This window comes from Mirounga leonina, unplaced genomic scaffold (genome assembly GCF_011800145.1).
Source record: "Mirounga leonina isolate KUSES-001 unplaced genomic scaffold, KU_Mleo_1.0 Mir_104, whole genome shotgun sequence".
NCBI lineage: Eukaryota > Metazoa > Chordata > Mammalia > Carnivora > Phocidae > Mirounga > Mirounga leonina.
Window position 1 is genome coordinate 22,282,255 of NW_023270231.1, and position 19,558 is coordinate 22,301,812.

At 38.9% G+C, this 19,558-nt stretch overlaps 1 protein-coding gene across 1 annotated transcript in view; it reads right to left on the reverse strand.

Annotated features, from left to right (window-relative positions):
- CAMK4 (calcium/calmodulin dependent protein kinase IV) overlaps nucleotides 1-19,558 on the reverse strand; it is a 205,744-nt gene that overhangs the window by 67,793 nt on the left and 118,393 nt on the right. The window contains exons 3-4 of the mRNA XM_035015668.1: nucleotides 13,089-13,151; nucleotides 11,013-11,095 (exon numbers count right to left, since the gene is read on the reverse strand). Of these exons, the coding sequence (XP_034871559.1) occupies nucleotides 11,013-11,095; nucleotides 13,089-13,151 (146 nt within the window). The remainder of the gene's footprint in view (nucleotides 1-11,012; nucleotides 11,096-13,088; nucleotides 13,152-19,558) is intronic.

Sequence of the window (19,558 nt, forward strand, 5' to 3'; positions counted from 1 at the left end):
TGGGCATTTGGAAGTGAACCAGACATGGCCTCTGCACTCATGGGGTTTCTCCTGGTATAAGCAGACAGACAACAAGCGACACACTGTGCTAAATGCTATGGTAGAGGCATTAGAAAATGACCCGAGAGCTCATAGAGAGGGCCAGTGAACTATTCCGGAGGCTGTGCAAGGTGGGAAAAGGATTCCAGAGGTAGCTATATCTCAGCTCAGACCTCAAGGGAGTATAGAAGTTTTCTCGTTGCAGAAAGGGTGGGGGCTGGGAGTGGGATTGGTGTGGAGGAGCAGGGACTGGAGACAAAGGAGATTGTTCTAAGAAAAAGGACCAACACTATAGTGAGAATTAGAGAGTACGGTGGGCGTAGTGATAGTCAATCATTATTTCTGTCTAACGTGAGCCCAGCATTTGCTGAATCTGTAAAGAGTAAGACATGGGTAATGCCTGGGTGGCTCAGTCGGTTAAGCGTCTGCCTTCAGTTCAGGCCATGATCCCAGGGTCCTGGGATTGAGTCCTGCATCGGGCTCCCTGCTCAGCAGGGAGCCTGCCTGTGCTCTTTCACTCTGACAAATAAATAAAATCTTTAAAAAAAAGTTTAAAAATAATAAGATTTGGGTCCTGCCCCAGACGAGACCAACAAAAATTAACAAAAATATCACCATAGATGTAATACATGTTATACTAAGGTTTATACAGCCGAAGGATTTATAAATTCTGTTGTCAGAAATGTTTCTAGAGTAGGTATGTGGGACAGGAGCACGGAATGCAGGTGCCTTCCCCACCCCATCCCCATGAGTTCTGTTTGCCACAGGTTGGCCCTACAATTAGAACTTAATCGTGCCTCTTCCAGGCTCCTTCTGCTCAAAGGAATTTTGTTCCCAGTTGATTTGTTCATCAGAGTGTTACAGAGTTAGGTTTCTGGAACTCAAACATTCAACTTTAAGTATTGTATCAGTTGAGCTACCACCCAGGCCATTTATGGCTGACTAGGATGATCAATAACAGTGAACTTCTCAAGTTGCAAATGCAGTTTATAACCTACAGCTAAGATTGCAAGTGAAGACATTAGTGATCAAGCAAAGGAAAATGAAGTCTTGCAATCTTTTTCATTTAGGTATGACTGACACACTAGGTGTGTTTGGCCAATGCCTTCTGCAGGTTATTGTGGGAAAATTCTTAGCCTTCTCGCTAGATTGTTGTTTCCATCAGCCACAGGACCTAGCTCCAGGCCTTGCTCATAGTAGACAGCCAATGAATATTCGTAGAATCAATACTAACTGCCAAGTGAATGGGTGACAGAGAAATTTCAGACTGTGGACATGTGAGCAGCTCCTCTGCCTGTGTTCCTTCTCATGGGGGAACAGAGCACTGGACTGGGAAGTGGTGCTCACTACAAGAACACTGGCTGGGGCGCCTGGGTGGCTCAGTTGGTTAAGCGACTGCCTTCGGCTCAGGTCATGATCCTGGAGTCCCTGGATCGAGTCCCGCATCGGGCTCCCTGCTCGGCAGGGAGCCTGCTTCTGCCTCTGACCCTCCCCCCTCTCATGTGCTCTCTCTCTCTCTCATGCTCTCTGTCTCAAATAAAAAAAAAAAAAAAAAAAAAAAATCTTTAAAAAAAGAACACTGGCTATCGGCCCAGAGGGAAAGGCAGCCATACAGATGCTTCCCAAAGCAAAATGCAACAAGTAGAAAGGTTATTGCTGGTCTCGGGAATATATTCAGAGTTAGTACCTAGATAATATTGTAATAACATGATCTTTTTAGAAACTTATTTTGAATAAAATCAAAGTGATTCAAATTCAGCAAAATACAGCATTTGTTTCATGAGGCAACACATAACAATTTCTACATAAAATTTAGCTGGAATTGAAAAAAAAAAGTTGCCATGTACATATAGCCAAGGATTTATAGCTTGATATACTATATACTAATGCCTTCAATTTTTAGGAACAATGAAATATTGAATCACTGTAAGGGTTTTAGAGCTGTAGAAATAGGATAATTTTGTTTGATAGTTTTGGTTTTTATATTTAAACATACTTATTGCTCTATTTCTCCTCAGATTTAGCAAACTAATTTCCTTTTCATGCTCTATAAAATAATAAGAAAACAGTAAAGATGTTACCAGCAACTTAAGATTGTTTGCCAAGGCCCAGGGCCATGAAGTTTGCTGCTATGTGGCACAATTTCTCATCATTCCACTGTGAACTAGGCTAGAAGACTCGGCGCTAAAAACAAAATCTCTTCTAGGATTTTTTAATCACAACAGGACCCAAAAAGCTATCCTGAGCTCTCGTTTGCACAGGTCCCTCAGTCACTAATGGGCCTAGCTGACATCTGCAGATCGGGGAAGGAAGAACAGTACGACAGGGGCGTGTTCCAGGCTGTGATTCTCTGACTTCCGCTGGCCTTCTTTGGCCTAGACTGTGCCTTCTGCTGCCACTGTTGGCTGCGTGGGTGTGCATGCTCCTCTTCCGCACAGTTGGAACTGTTTTCCTTCTCATCATTCTAAAATTGCAGGGTGAAGAAGCAAGGCAATGCCTATTTCTCTGCATGGACCTGCTTGAAAATATGACTTCTGTGCATTTGTTGCCGTCACCTTAATTGCTGCAAATTGAATTGAGTGCATCTCCAGCCTGGCAGTAGCACCAGTGAGGCAGCCGAGGAGCTCAATCTGGTCATATCCTGAGGCCCTCCGACTTCCTGGCATGTAAATTAGGAGCCCCACTGCTCCCCCCACCAATGACAGCTTTTTCTCAAATGGAGGTGCTATTAGGTGACTGTAGGTTTTTGGGAGAAAGACACTGGTCTGACGACAATGTGTACTGAAGGATCGAGTGACATAGGGTAAAAGCCCCAGATAGGAGGCTCGGGAACCAAGTCTTAGGGGCTGCCAGTACATCACCCCGCTGTTACGTATATTAAAGTGAATTCTGCTGTACCTTGTGTAAATCTATCAGTCCTTTATAAGCTTCATTCACTGCCTCTTCACATTTCATTGATGGCATCTTAGTCTATATTGATGCTTTTTCTGAGAGGTCTCCAGAAGAGTGTTAAATTCATATGCTTAAATAATAATTTCAGAAATGCTTAAAACTACTGACTCCTGTTAAATCTGAAAGTTGGGAGACAGTGAGGGAGTTGTGCATGCTGGTCGGGGAGATGACAATGCCGGAGAAAGGGGAGTTCGAATCAAACTGTAGACCTGGGAATGGGCCTAAGGGAGCCCTGGCCCAATTCTCTTATACTGTAAATGAAAAGCCTGACTCAAAGATGTAATATAAATTGTCCAGGAGCACAGTGTTATTCAGTCATTCATTTGATAAATATCTAGCAGCTGCTTGCTTTCTGTCTAGGACAGCTTCTAAAATGGAGACTAAGGTACTCATTTCTAATCCTGCCAAAGTGCTCTGCTTTTGGATATCCCTTTACCCTTCCCTCTACCCTTTACCTGCTAATTTTTGATTTCTCACTTAAAATTCAGCTCAAAGATTCTATTCCTCCCTGAAGCCATTTCTGCCTTAGAAGACCCCCTGATTTTGTGCCCAAAGGATTGTGTTTACATCCCAATTATAGTATGTATCATCCCCACATGAAGACTTACACCACATCTGTGGCCAACCTCTAGCAAATACAAAGTATCTTAGGATATGTCTTTTGTGTACTGATTCTTGTTTTTATTTCCTCTTTAGTTCCTTGTCCTCATTTATTTATTTTTTATCTTGTGATATTGTGGTTGCCTCTGTAAGCCCTAACACATTTCTGGGAGATGATGGTAGTATTGAAAAATAGTATTCAGGTCCATATTCCATTTTTACTTTCCCTCTTCTAGACTAGGAGCCCGTTGAAGGTGAAGGCACTGTGCTCTGCTTAGTGTAGTGGTGAAAAGGGAATAAAGGTGGGTAGTGAAGCCAGAAGACTACGATGAGGCCAGACTAAGTTGTTTTGTTTGCCATGCTTAAAAGAACTGACTTTTAGGGAGTAGACTTTTGGGCTGACCTGATCAAATTAGTGCTTTAAACATAGAGGGATAGAAGATAGTGAAATGAATACCAGTTAGAAGTCTGTGGCAATGGGAAAGAGAATGTGAAGGCCCCAAAGGGCACAAGCAGTGGGAAAGGGGAGAGAGAATGGATCTGAAGGCTGCTCAGAGAAAGAGTTATGGGGAGGGGGCTGGGCAGAGTGAGAGGAAGAGGAAGAATTCAATGCTGACCAGCTCAGATGTTAAGTCAGTTCAGAGGTAGAAGGAGGAAGCAAGATTGAGAGTGGAGGGAAGAATGCTGAGTTCATTTGAGGACATACTGATCTAGAGGCGACTATGGGATGCGCAGGTGAATATGTCTAGCAGATTGTTGAAAATACAGTTTTCATCTCCGCTAAGACAGCAATCAACAATGCGGTTGAAACCACAGGAGGGTGTCCAATTTGCCTACAGAGAATGTAGGAAGAACTTTAGGAAAGGTGGACATTTAAAGGATGGAAAGGAGAAGAGGAACTCAGGAAAGAGATTAAGAAGGAGAAAACTAGGGGTGCCTGGGTGGTGGCTCAGTTGGTTAAGCATCTGCGTTCGGCTCAGGTCATGATCCCAGGGTCCTGGGATGGAGCCCTGCTCCTTGCTCAGTGGGGAGGCTGCTTCTCTGTCTGCCTCACCCCACTTGTGCTCATGCTCTCTCTTTCTCAAATAAATAAATAAAATCTTTTTTAAAAAAGGAGAAAACTGAAAAGGTAGAATAAAATCCAAGGGAAGAAGAGATAACATCAATGGCTACATGAAAGATATGGAAGGTTTAGCCAACAGTGTAAAATATTACAGAGACCAGACTCTCCAAAAACATACAACCTCCAGCCTCAGTAGACCCTCAGTGTTCCTCAAAAATCCTTATTCTTGCCCTAGTCTGTTCTCCCATTCCCACTTACAAACTTCACCACTTCTTCCCTCAAGTGCTCTAGTCCACTGTCTCCCAGCCATTGTTAGGAGATAAATTTCTCTTCTACAACAATACTGTTAAAATAGAGCATAAGAAGTCTGAACTACTTAAATCTCTTACACTCTCCTCTCACCCAACACACTCCCATTCTCAGCCCTAAGCAACCACAGCTTTGCTTTCTGTAGCTATAGATTTGACCCTTCTGGAAATTCCATGTAAATGGAGACATATAATATGTAGTCTTTCCTATTTGTTTCTTTGTTTTTACTTAGCATAATGTTTTTGAGGTTCATCCATATTGAAGGAACATCCCTTTTCATGGGTGAGTGGAATTGTACATTTTGTTTCTTCATTTGCCAGTTTATGTACAGTTATTTTCTCTCCTGGAACACAGCCACTCTATGTGCAGGCATCCACCCAAGCCTGCTGTGATGCCCCCATGGAATTTGCAGGGTGAAGGGAAATGACACAAACTTGCTGATGCCCATGATGCTCACTGTGCCGTGAGTAGTCAAGTCCTTCATCTCTGACCCAGGAGTCTCATAAATTTTTCCAGCACACATGAAAGTGTAACAGGCTAACTTAACTAGTTTGTTAGTAGAACAGAATTATATCCCAGCCCCAACAGTAAGTCCTCTAACTTTGTTCTTTTTTTACAACATTGTTGTGACTACTCTAGGTCCTTTGAGCCTTCTGTCTCTTGATTCTTTCTGCTTCTGAAGAAGAGAGAAACTTTTTCTATTTTAAACAAATCCTTTTATCTGACTCCAAATCTTATTCCCTCTGTGTTCCCTGGGATATTGTTCCAAATATAAGTCCCACTCACACAGATTTTCCTACCTCTCCAGCTTGTGGGCTTCTTCCTACCAGCAAATTAATGTGTTCCCAGTGTACCAGCTTAAAATACTTAATAAGCCTCCAATTATCCTGTGTCTCCTACTACTACTTCACCTTGATCCTTCCCTTTAGAGCCCAGCATCTAGAAAGACTATACATCTAGTCCAAATAAAAGTGTATGTTTTCTTCACATACAGTCAGATAAAACTGCATAAAGAGAAGGCGTATTTAAAATTTCAATGGCCGAAAAATAATCATATACATATTAATATTTAAGTTAAGCCAACACCCAAGTAAGACAAAATGTTACGTTACTACTTTGAAGTTTTGTTTTTAAGTATCAAGAGTGTTTGCAGCATTTGCTCCCATAGCAGCAGTGTGACATGGTAGAATGCTCATATGCTTTGGAGTCTGACACACTTGAGTCCAATCTCATTCAATTATTGCTGTAGACCCAGTATAAGCTGAGTGACCTAACAGTAGTGAATGGACCTCTCTGGTCCTGGTTATTTGGCCTGTAAAATGTATATATCAAGGCCTACTTTGTACATGTGTTGCTGTGAGGATTAAATGAGATCATGGTTAGTAAAATGCCCGCCACTGCCAGGACCCCAACAGGCACTCAAAAATGGCCCTCATTATAGTGACTAATTATCCGTTTTTAGACAACCAGATTTTATAGATCTTCACTTTAAACAAGTTACATCAATGATCAATTTTTGGCACAACAGTCTTTATAAATTAAGATGTATTCTAAGTTTGGTTAATCTCAATGCCAACTGTGGCACAACTCTATGGAGACTGGGCAAGATAAAACCCTAAGTTCTGTTTCTGGAATTTTTTCTAATGACGATGTCCTGAAAATTCCATTTCCACCAATGGTGAGAGCCCTGAAATGCTGAAGTAGAGATGACTATAAGGACTGATATACTAGGACTCTGTCAGGTGATTAATAGGCTAAATGCACAGTCTCCAAACATAACCACTGCTTCTCTTGCTTATTGACCACTTGTAGTTTTTAAAAAGAATATTTTCAGTTTGAAAAACTGAAAAAAAAGTTTGTAGTCAAGCCTGACTTTATGACTTAATTTCTTCAGCTTATTCTCTTGAAAAAAATACAATAATGCCTTAAAACACCTGAAGAGTGATTGAGTGGGGGTAAATATATAGCTTTGCATAGGACCAACAAATACATCATGGATTCTCCATAAATAAAATAAACAACAGTTTACTCTCTTGGAAATAATTTGAAAGGGACTAACTGGATTTAATAAGAAAGACAGTGAGGCCACATGAGGAAGCAGAGCTAGACCAGAAGATAGTCCGGCTGCCTGATTTGGGAAGATCATTTACCTTTCCTCATTCTCACTGCCATCTCTGTAAAGTGGGGATAATGCTTTTTCATCCTCCTTACTCCAAAGGGTTGATATAAAAGAGGAAAACATACTAGCGTCTGGGAAAGGGCTTTTAAAACTAAATATATTGTTTTTTTGTTCTCAGCAACAGTGGGATAGACAAGCCTCCAGGAAACAACAATGAAAACAAGCTAAATAGCATGTTTCTTAAAAATATCTTTGAAAAAAAAAATATATATATATATTTGAAGACAACAGAGAGTTACCAAGGAAGTGAAGGCTTCAGGAGCCAAGATCTAGGAGAGAAGAAAAACCCAGCAAAGCAAACCTAACATCGGATGCCTCTGCTTTCCCTTTAAAGGCATTTACTGATGCATTTACTGACTTGACATCAGTAGCTAACAGGCTGAGAAGATGAACAAAGCTTCTGGCCATCTCACAGGATGGAGGGAACAGAAGTTGGCATTTAGGGTCTGTCAAGAAAGGGGGCCCTGGAACAATCTTCTGACTTAAATTGGAACCCTTAAAGAGCAAAACCCTATGAGTAAGAGTTGACAAGAAATAGATCTGCCTTCAGGAAGCCCAGCTTTGAGTCAACCCAAAATATGATCGGAATAAAGTGATCTGCTCCTTACCTTTACTGCCTGCTTTTTTTGGAAGGTTACAACATTTAAAGCCTCATACTCCAAAATTTTTTATACATAATGTTTGGCATTTGAACAAGCATAATCAGGCAAGCAAAAACCCAAGGAGAAAACAGAAAAAAGACAATTTAAAAATCCTTAATATATTTTGATACTCCATAATATATTCTGATACTGGAGTCAGACAAAAATCAGGAGAAAAAAATACCTCTTCAAAAATTTAATCAGATGAGTGTAAGGATAATGCTAAATTAGCTGCTTTCAAATATAATCATTTTCTGAAAAAAAAAATTGAAAACTTACCCTTCCAGCAAACAACCTCACATTGTGTCCACTTAAAAAAATGCAGTGAATTTCTAAGAATTATTTTGAGATTGAGAAGAATGAAACAGAAAACCTCTAGAGCTTTCTTTTTCCCATGATTATCATAACTTCGTAAAGGGCTTTTGGGGAGATTTTCTTGGACACAAAAAATCACTGACTTTATTCCAAAAATTTTAATCAACTGTCCTATGCAATTTACATGAAACAGCAGATTCCACTTGGATTTTTACTACTCTTAGTTTTTTAAAAGCATCATGGAATAGATTTTTTGCTAATAAAATACAACCATTTGGGGGCACCTGGGTGGCTCAGTTGGTTAAGCGACTGCCTTCGGCTCAGGTCATGATCCCGGAGTCCCGGGATCGAGTCCCATATCCGGCTCCCTGCTTGGTGGGGAGTCTGCTTCTCCCTCTGGTGCTCTCTCACTCTCTCTCTCAAATAAATAAATAAAATAAAATCTTTTAAAAAAATCTTTAAAAAATAAATAAAATACAACCATTTTGACTATAATAGACTAACAATTATTTCTTCATCAATTGCTCCATTCATTCATTCATTAGAAACTATTAACATCATCATTAGAACAAGAATGAATTTTGATCATCACAATCAAATGGATTTGGTTTTGACCTAAGTACAGGAAAAAGAGACCATATTATGCTTTTTAACTCTCAAGAAAGAAAGCAATACATGGATAATAATGCAGGATATATTTTAGGCTTGATACAATTTTAAACATAACTATAGAATTAAGTAACCTAATGCAGAAACCAAGTTCATCTCAGATATGGCAACAGATATGTGGACAACAACATTTGAGGGGGGAAAAGTCTATGATCTAAGACCGCTAAGAGTTTGTAAGTGATTGAGTGCTTTACTGGCTATCTGCCATTCTTTAGATGTCTTCCATTAAATCTGAGTATTTCATCCATTTATCTTGGTAAATGAAATTTATCAACAATATTTAGTTTTTCATTTTTATCTAGAGCTGAATTAACTCTATCCCATCACATCAACCAGACTGCAAGATGAGAGAACCAGAATCTTTTCACGAAAAAGAGGTTGGAGAGGGACCAAAAGAGACTTGCTTCCAAAATAATTCGAACAAATAGAGGTAAGTAGGTAAATAGTAAGTGCTATTGGTAGATGATGGCTTTAGTGTGACATTCCTGTCCTGCAGTTATTTACAATTGAAGAACATGGTATTTCTCTCAGATAGACCATAATTAGCAGAGAAATATGTTAGTTCTCCTTAGAGAGACCTCATGGCTCCAAAGGCAGCAGGATCTAACTAAATTGACTCTGTTAATGTGCCTAAAGAAGAAATATGTCTATGAAAGAGTGAGCTATAGAGGTGTGGAAAAAGAAGCCATTTCTGGCCAGTTCTGGTAAGATTCAAGTAAATTAGGCCAGAAGAGTCTTCACTAAGCACAAGGGAACATGATGATCTTAGAACAAGATTATTCTTCTGGTGGGTCGGTGTCTCAGCTTCGTCAGCAGCAGAGAATCACTTCAAATTTGTTCTGAGTTTCAGAGAACTTAACTCTAGGTGAAGTATTTGCCCTTTAAGTCAGGATCTAGAACCATGAATCCAGATGACTATCAGCCAACTGCCACAAGAAGTGTATGTCTTCAGGCTACTGATACTCACTTCCCAAAGTTGATTCATTTACTTGTAAAGTATGGATAGAGTTAAAATGTTATAATTTTTAAAGCCTTATAATTCACATAACTTGTTCTAAGAAAACTTCAATGTATATGTGAGAAAAATCATGTATCTGTTGAAGATACGTATGTAGCTCCAATCAAACTGGACCATTTTACTCCTTGCAATCTGAAGATCCAAATCTGCACTGGGGAACATTAAAAACAGACAGAACCTTTGAAAACCAACATGAATACCTTTGGAAGCTCTTGAAGCAGGCAGCAAACTGAACCAGGTAGAGTTGGTATGGGGAGGAAGGGTAGGAGTGCTCCTTTCCTGACAAATTCTAACCTTATCCCCTGCAAGATCTCTTTCTCCTCGGAGTCCATTCATTATATTGGTTGCTCATTCATTCAGCAAACATTTACTGAGAATTGACTGCGCTAGAGGCACTCAGGCTTTATCAGCAGTTCCCTCAATCTTTCTCTTGTCTTCTCTCTGCACCCTACTTCCCTCTTAAACCATTCTTAACCAACAAGAACTCTGTATCAGTGAACAACTTGTAACCATTTCTAATATGTACCTACTTAGTCACTTTGTCTTCTTCCAATTCCATTCTTTTTTTTTTTTTTTAAAGATTTTGTTTATTTATTTATTTGACATAGAGAGAGAAACAGCATGAGAGGGGATAGGGTCAGAGGGAGAAGCAGGCTCCCCACCGAGCCAGGAGCCCGATGTGGGACTCAATCCCAGGACTCCGAGATCATGACCTGAGCCGAAGGCAGTCGCCTAACCAACTGAGCCACCCAGGCGCCCTAATTCCATTCTTTTTTGATTACCCTGATGAGCACAGCAAAGGGCTGTGCTTAAAACTTAAAGGTTTTGTCTCTTTTACATATTGTTTGCCTATACTATGCTCTATCAGATTTTCAGGCATATTCATCAAATATTTTCTCATGAAATAGTCTCATAAATGCTACCATTTAGTTTAAATTTAGAATGACTTTAGAAATCTGTTTTTATTGGGAAAGTAAATGTTTGCAAAAGTAAACCGATATTACAGTGTTCCATTTTTTACTAAGCAAGGCAAATTTTCACCTACCCACATCATAGCAAATAACACTCTCTCTCCATTCTGTAACTCCTCTTATGATTTATTTTAGTAGAATTTATCAAGTGGCATGATGTGTCATTATGAAAATCATCAGGAGAAATTTCCCTTTGATACTTTTTGGTGCCTGGAAGCAAAACCTCTCTCCGGTTAGATTTCTAGGACCAACTCACCTGTCAAACAGTTCTCCTCCCGTGACCAGTTCTAGGACCAGACTGATTTCTGTAGGGGTTTCAAATATCTCTTTAAGTTTTATCTGGGGAAAGATATTAAAAAATAAATAATAAATTCCTTATTTTCAACTTTCTAGGAAAAAGCTAATGCTATGACTAAAATAACACTCTCTGTAATAGTAATACATTGGATCATTGTCAATAAAGGTACCACATTCTGGTAACAAGAAGCCATCTGTCACTCTCTGGTTGTTTTTATCGGTTACCTCATTTCCTTAAAGGTCCTTTTGAGTTTTTATATTTTTTCTTTTGACAGCTGAAAGCTGAAAGATACTTAGAAACACTTCCTAAATTTTGCCAGAACATCACAATTTCTGAATTGCTCTAGAATTAAAAAACAAAAGCAAGCAAACAAAACTTGAACCATTTGAAAGCATCATGGTTCCTAGTGATGCAAATGCCTCTTTCTCCTGAAAGCGAACTTGGAATTGGGATCTGAGGCAGAATGGGACCAGGGTAAAGTCTGTCATGTCAATTTCATGTTGTGATTAATAAAAACATTTTCTTCTTCTTCTTCAAAAAAGTCTGTCTGTACAGAAAGGATATCTCTCAACAGCAAAAAAGTTGCTGGTGGATAAAGGGATCCTCAGAAAAGTAGGGATGGCATTGATTTGATTGACTATGGGTTTACATCACATTCAGATAATCCATCCAATTTTGGATATTTCCCTCAATATATCGGAGAATCTACTGACCAGGGCTGATCTACATTTGAGGAAAATTTCACACTGGCTTTTCACTGAAAGAAAAAGGTGGATAATGTAAAAGTGGTGATTGTATGCGGTAAATTTTGTTTATTGCTTACCCAAAGCTCCTTCCCCCTACTTTACTGCAAACAGATTTTGTTTAGGGAAGCAAGGTGCCTAGCCTCAAATTATGGATCATGATTGGTCTAAGCCATTTATGATAATTCTGTTCCCCAATTTTCCAGTCTCTGTGCAGTGAGGAGTGATGATCTTGTGGCCAGCTCTGGCCAATAAAATCTGAAGAGAATTTTGCTGCAGCTCTAAGTTCTAGAAAAGCCTCTCCTCTTCTCTTCATACTCTGTTGGTGAGGCCCTTCCAATTCTCTCTCTAGAGTATAGACTTGAAGACTTGTGAAGACTGTGGAGCAGCCATTTAGGACCATGAAGGAAAAGCATGAGGGTGGAAGATGTCTAGGTCCTGAATGGCATCACTGAGGAGCTGAACCAATGCTAGCAACTGTCTGCCTTCTGATTATAACATAAAGAAAATATTTGTTTAGACTACCGTATTCAAGTTTTCTGTTACTTATAGCTGCCTACATTGCTAACCCATATGTTAAGTTTTAAGCACTTTGCTTGGAGCCTAACTAAGCACTGCAGGTTAGTCATCCTCCTGGACACCACAACTTTCTCAAAGAAATGAGTAAAATATTTTCTTTAAGTAGTTGGCACAATTCAAGTTATGGCCTGGAAAATGATTTTGTTCTTTTCACTTCATTGGCTCAAGAAAGCTTTTGCCAGACCTTTCCCTCAGCTCCTTTGTCTGGACATAGCCTAGAGCAGAGATTCTGAGGACATTTTATTTTTCCCATTCAAGTACATCATTTATTTGAATCCTCACATTGTTTCTGAAGTAGATATTCTCTCAAAGGAGACTGAAATGACTTTGGAAAGCAATGCATTTTCTTCACAGGCTTTTTCAGCAATGGCATATTAATAAGATAGGCACACAAAAGGGAAAAGCCCGTGTTTTATTAGAGTGAAACAAAACTCTTCAATTTTTAGTTATCCTTTTATGCATGAAAACAAAGATGGTATATATTACTGAAACTTGTTCCATTTTGAAACTCATTCGGGTGGTATTATTTTTAAGATTTATTCAGCTAAGGAAATGAAAAATGTGATCACATGAGGACAGGAGGTAGACCACAGTGGCTACCTATTAGTGGTGGAAGTATCCCCTTCTCATTATCAGCACTGGCAGCAAAGAACAAAAATGCCAGTCTACAACTTTGAAGATTATTTGAAATAGTAGATTAAAAACCACTTACAATGTTTGGATGTGAGAGGCGAAGAAGAACTCCTATCTCAGTTCTTACAATTTTTTTGTCCACCTAGAAGGCAAAATGAAAGAGAGAAACTGAAAGAAACTCCCACCTTAGAAATGCCTTAACTGTAGCAGAGAATCAGAAACGGCAGTAATCATCTGGGTCAATCAGGTAATTGGCAGAGAGGCTCATTCTTAAGCTTTTTTGTGTCTCTTTCCAACCCCCCCCCACCCTTTTCAGTTGTATGTCTTTCTTCTCTGCTCCAGACATAAAGTAGAACTAGTTCTAAATGTGGAGCACAACTTGTCAAACCTCTTGCATGGCCCTATTTCAAAAATCACTGCTCTCACCACTAAGGCACAAGTTCATCTCAACCTGTCTCCTCCTCCTCTTCTTTTCTGTTATGAATCCCTGTCCCAAACCCACTGGAGCTATCAATCACTTCACCCGCCTTTCTCACACAGAGGTGGGCACATATCCCAGCCGAATCAATCAGAATCCCCTTCCCGGGCCACCGTGATTGGGTCAGGGATATCCGCCAGACCCAAGTCGTTCCAATCAGGGCCCTCCCCAGAACTTTTGCTCACATAATCAAGAAAGAGGTATTCGTTTTTTCTCTGAAATTGTGAGAGCAAAAGAGGACAGAGTCTGCCACTACCAGTGACCATTTTTAATACTCTACTTGTATCAAATGAAAGATCTTTGAAAAAGAGAGGCATTGCTAGAACAGGCAGATGACACTGACAGAGCTCTTCCAAAGAGTTCTTGCCTCACGCTCTAGTTCAGTTTCTGCAGATGTTTATGAAGAAAATTTGGACACAGATTATCTTTATTTTTTAATTATTATTTTTATTATATTTCCTGCTGTATTGAGGTATAATTGGTACCCCCCCAAAAACACACATAATTAATGTATATAATTTGGTGAGTTTGGGCATACATATATGCTTGTATTATCATCACCACAAGGTAAATCAACATAACCTCCAAAAGTTTCTTGTGCCCTTTTGTGTTGCATGTGTGTGTGTGTGTGTGTGTTTGTGATAAGAACACTTCAAATGACATCTATCCTCTTAACAAATATTTAAACGCACAAGGCTTTATTGTTAACTATAGGCATTATGTCGTACAACAGGTATCTGGCACTTACTCACACTGTATAACTGTAACTTTATACCCCTTGAACAACTCCCCATCTTCCCCTCACTCATCCACTGGTAACCATGATTTTATTGTTTACTTCTATGAGTTGGACTATTTTAGATGTCTCATATAAGAGGAATCATGCAGTGGATACAAATTGTTTTTTTTTTTTTTTTAAAGATTTTATTTATTTATTTGACAGAGAGAGACACAGTGAGAGAGGGAACACAAGCAGGGGAAGTGGGAGAGGGAGAAGCAGGCTTCCCGCGGAGCAGAGAGCCCGATGCGAGGCTCGATCCCAGGACCCTGGGACCATGACCTGAGCCGAAGGCAGACGCTTTAACCGACTGAGCCACCCAGGCGCCCCTACAAATTGTTTTTATCACAACCTTCTCTTCAGGTTAATAAGGATTTCCTCACTATTACAAAATAAATCTATTTTTCATTATTGCATAATGCTTTAAAAATTTTTAATAAAAAAAAAGAACCTAAGCATTTCTTATTTAAGACTGTTAGCATTCAAAACTAATGTAACATTGTATGTCAACTATACTTCAATAATAAAACTTTTTTTAAATAGTAAAAAAGACTGTTAGTATTCAAATTTATTTTTTTCACTACACTTTTAGAGTTTATGCAATATAAAGTTTCCCTCTTGTTTTCATATATTTCTAATCAATATAAAAAAAGTCAGTGGGATCCTTTAATTTTTTCATATATTTATATTAAACAAAAGCTTTTCTAATACAAATACACATTTTAAGTAAATTTATTTTTTACCATGTTATGTCCCATATATTACATGTTGGGATGACTTTTAAAAATTTTTTATTATATTTTAGTTCCTTGAGAGTTAATTTATCTGAACTCTGGAAATACTCAGAACACACCAGATTATCTGGACAAGCAATCTTCTAATATAGTTATTTGTTTTGAATTCAGAATGAATTTCTCTTTAAAAACAATTTTTAAAAGGAAAATTATTTTTCCAGCGTACTCCAGATCAGTGGTTCTCAAAGTGTTACGGGAGAACACTTTAGGGCCCCTGAGATTCCTTCAGGTCATATGTGAGGCTATCCCCTTTTTCAGTTGCATATTTGAATGAGGCTAGATTTTTATCTATACTTGAAATAAAACAACAAATTGAATGCAGAAGCAGATGAGAATCAAACTGTCTTCTCTTTTTTCTTTCAAACTGTCTTCTATTAAGCCAGACAGCAAAGAGATTTTTTAATAATGCTACTCTTCTCTAGGTATTTTTTAATTTTAGAAAATCTAGTTATTTTTCACAAAAATACTATTTATGTTAAAATGTAATGGGTTTATTATTATTATGTTTTTAATTAATAAGTACTTTTAAAAATTCTGTTCTAATCTCTAATATAGTAAATGTGTATAACTATTTGGAATTCTTAATAATTTGAAGAGTATAAAGGGCTCCTAAAGCCCAAAAGCTTGGGAACTACTACTCCAGAATATTTAATGTCATACAATTTAAAATAGAAAGCAGACAGAAAAGAACAAAAATTTAGTAATAATTAAATGAAAGAAAAAATGTGAACACAGTCTCCTCTCTCTTCCCTTCAATGAATGCTGGAGTCCCAGTTGAATGAGGTGCAGGTCATGACTTCAGAGGAGGCTGACAAGGGAGAAGCAGGTAAGAATCTTAGAAGAGGGATCTTAGAGAAAAATGGGGCATGAAAAACCAAAGAGAATAAGTGGACTGACAAAACCTGGACTACAAGTCAGAGTGATGCCAACCAAAGAAACCAAGAGCAGGTAGAGTTGAAAGGGAGAAGCTGACAAAAGAGAAATGGACAGATAAACGAGTGATATGCCAGGACAAGACAAGACTGAGGTCAGAAAGTCTTTCCCAGAGAGATAAACTGAGGGCCATTTGCTATCTTTTTGAAACAAAGTCTCAGAGTTCCTAGGTGGTCCTGCTTTGGGGAGTGGTTCCTCCACAGGTATCACATCTTGAAGGTCACACAGGTGTGCCTCTTCCCTGTCATATCATCTCACATCTTTCCTATATTCCTCTTGTTCCAGAAATTAGTGTTTCATGCCCACTCTGACTTCTCCCTCCAAGCCCCTGGGAAGGCGAGGAGAGAGACTGAGCCCTTATCTTACCACTCAGCATCAGTGATGTTTTTCTAGAAAATAACTGTCAAGCCTACCACAAAAGTCATTGGGCAGGGAGCTATCTGAACAGTCATTACTGTGACCTGGAATTAGCTTCCAAGTGCTACTATAATTAGCATCTTCAGAAGCACCAACAGATGGTTTTAACAAATAAATATTACAAAATTGAAACCCATAAAATTACCTTCACTATTTACAAAATACCTTGAAGAATGGTAGTTTTTTATTACTAACAATTCACAATTATAAAATATATAATGTATATTACTAAAATTCTAAGTTAGGGGATGTATTTTAGCCCAGGTCCCCCAGCAAACAAATGTGAGGCAAGTATCAACATGCTGGTGTTTTATTTGGAAGGTGCAGTTAGAGCAGGGACACAGGGAAGTCCAACAAGGTAAGAGGTGACACAGTGCAGCCAGCACACTGGCCACTGTGTCATAATGAGTTGTAAAGAAACAGTAGGTCATATGGGCAGTTGCATCCACCTGGCACAGAGTACTTGTCCAGAGGAGCTGTACCAGGCCATCGTGCCTTGAAGAAGTTCATAGGAAAGAGGGAGAATTCACCTACCTTGGAACCTACTCCTCCTGTTGCCCACAGGTGGAAATCTGGCCCTACGGTGGTAACTTTTCCAGACTTTTAGGTTGCCTATCCAGTCTCTTCAGCAGTTGTGATGCCATACTCCTTCTCATGAGGTGTTATATCTCATTCAAATCTAGAAGTGGCTAGAAGGGCCAGAAGTTTCAGCTGTGTGTCTGGTTGGCCTAACTGCATGCTGTGGACAGTGGGCAATGAAGCTCTCCCAGGTCCGGACAACTGGTAGACAGAAGGAATCTGAAGAAGCCCAAAGGAGTTTGTCCAGTCACAGTGCCTTCTTAAGTTTTTTATCTATCATAACGTAAGCCAGATTGACAACTATGGAATTACAGTCCTGCCTCCTTAGTTTACTGCATTTTACTGCTAATCAGATTATTAAGAACTTTGTCTTCCACTTATATTGTTTTATTGTTCTAGTTGTCAATTTGAAATGGATTGGGCACTTGGGGTTTTTCTTAAAAACTCTTTTAGCTCCTCTATTTAAATTGCCCTAAATATTCAAAAAATATCTCCTTTTCATTGCCATGAAATCACCTTTGAAACATACAATTTTAATGGCTTTTGAAATACTTTCAATATAAAACATACCTTTTGAAGATTATACATAAGAAAAAAATTAATAAAACAATTTAATAAAAGTGGTTAGTATACAGATGTGTATGGTTTTAAAACTCCACAGAACTCCAGATTCCTTTACATCGAAAGAAATCCCAATTTTACTATCTTTCTCCATGGGGGGAGAAAAAGAAATGGGTAAAAGGCATAATTCTAGAGCAACATCAGAGAAAAAGCCTCCATCACTGGAATAGAGTTAATCAAACATGGACCCTTCATTAAGATATACAGCAGATATACTCCCATGCTGGGGCTGAGAAGGTTGCAGAAAAGAAGGGAGAAAGGATTGAAAGATATGTGAAGAAGAAATAATGAGGACTTAGGGAAAGAAAAGGAAACCAGTTTCTGCACTGTGGGAATGATGGATAGAAGCAGAAGTGGTAAAGGAATTGAGGAGAAGAAGAGGATTTTTTAACACCAGATTTCTGGTGGACTTGAGCCACTTGGGCATCTCAGATGTGGCCTAGATCTGGACTCTGGGATTTTAAATATTCTTGGTGGGTTGGGGTAAGCTGTGTGAGTAGAGACTACTGCTCTACTTCTAGGATTCAGTCAAGTACAGTGGCATTTCCACATCAAACACTCAGCCTCATCTCATGTTCTTTGCGGGGACTGAGACCATAAGTCTTGTTTGTCTCTCTATTCTTTCTCTGGCTTCTTAGGCTCATTTGTGGTTTGAGCAATGACCGGAGAATATGATGTGAACTACAGAACTGTGCTCTTCAAACACTTTGTGGAAAAAGGCAAAATACAAATTATTAGTGAATAAATAAATAAGCAGACAGTGTCTTTAAATTTTCACAACAATTCTCTTCTGCATAGCTTCTGCTTAATTTAGCATCTTGTTTTCTGACATATCAACGAGTATATGTTGGCACTAACATGCTTGGTGAAGAGACTTGACAGCTGGTACTTTGTTAAATTCAAGAATGACAGTTCTAGCCTAAAAGGATTTAAAAGCTAAGAACTGCTGTTTGAACATGCAAAAATCCAATGTGGTCTACAGATAAAAATACTGAGGTTGGTATCTTCAGTAACTGTAATTTTTACCAAGTCTGATTCTTCCCTTTATATTTTTGACCAAATGGAAACCTGGACATCTCATGATACCTTACTTTTTTCATTGTCTTCTCAAGCAGGGTCTTATTTTAATCCCAATAGGAAATGTACCACAGGGCCTGGAACGATAGGTGTCCTTCTTGTTCCCCATTGCTATATCTAAACCATTTCTCCTCCCTGTCCCCCTAACATCTCAGCTGTTTTGAAATGTCTGCCATCAGCCAACATGACTTGAAACCTTTTTTTGTTTTAGTCATCTTCCTATCTCCTTGTTATTCATCCTATTCTGAAGATTTTAGCATGTTTCAGCAACTTTATCTCAACCACTGATCCTGTCATCATTCTTAACAACTTCAGCTTTCATGTGAATGATCCTGTCAACATCTTTGACTCTAGTTTCTTTGCCATTTCTTCAATTCCAACAATTTCTTCCTCCACTCTCCCTTAGTAACCCATTCCCATGGTCATATCCCAGGCTTTATCATTACCATCAATTACACCACTTCAAAAATATTGATTTGAAACCTCACACTCTCTGCTTTATACCTCCTATCTTTTCAGTTCTTACATAGATTCAATGGTCCATTAAGATAAGCAGTGATTGCATAGTCCCCCAACTCCTTTGCTCTTATCTTCATCTGTTGGACTTGCCAGGTGAAACCCTTAAATACTCTACTCTTCTTTTACTCCATGTCTGTGTCTTAACTGAAGTGTCTGGAACAAAATGTACAACAGTTGACTGGTCCCATTTTTAATTTATGACCCCAAATCTCAAGGGACCCTCAGCTCCCCATTTTGCAACAGAACACTTTACACTTTCTCTCCTTTAACATCCAATACTCCCTCCTCCCTTAACTCTCCTATCACAGCCTTGCTTCTAATCCACTGAGAAGGTATAAACAATACAAAGAGAA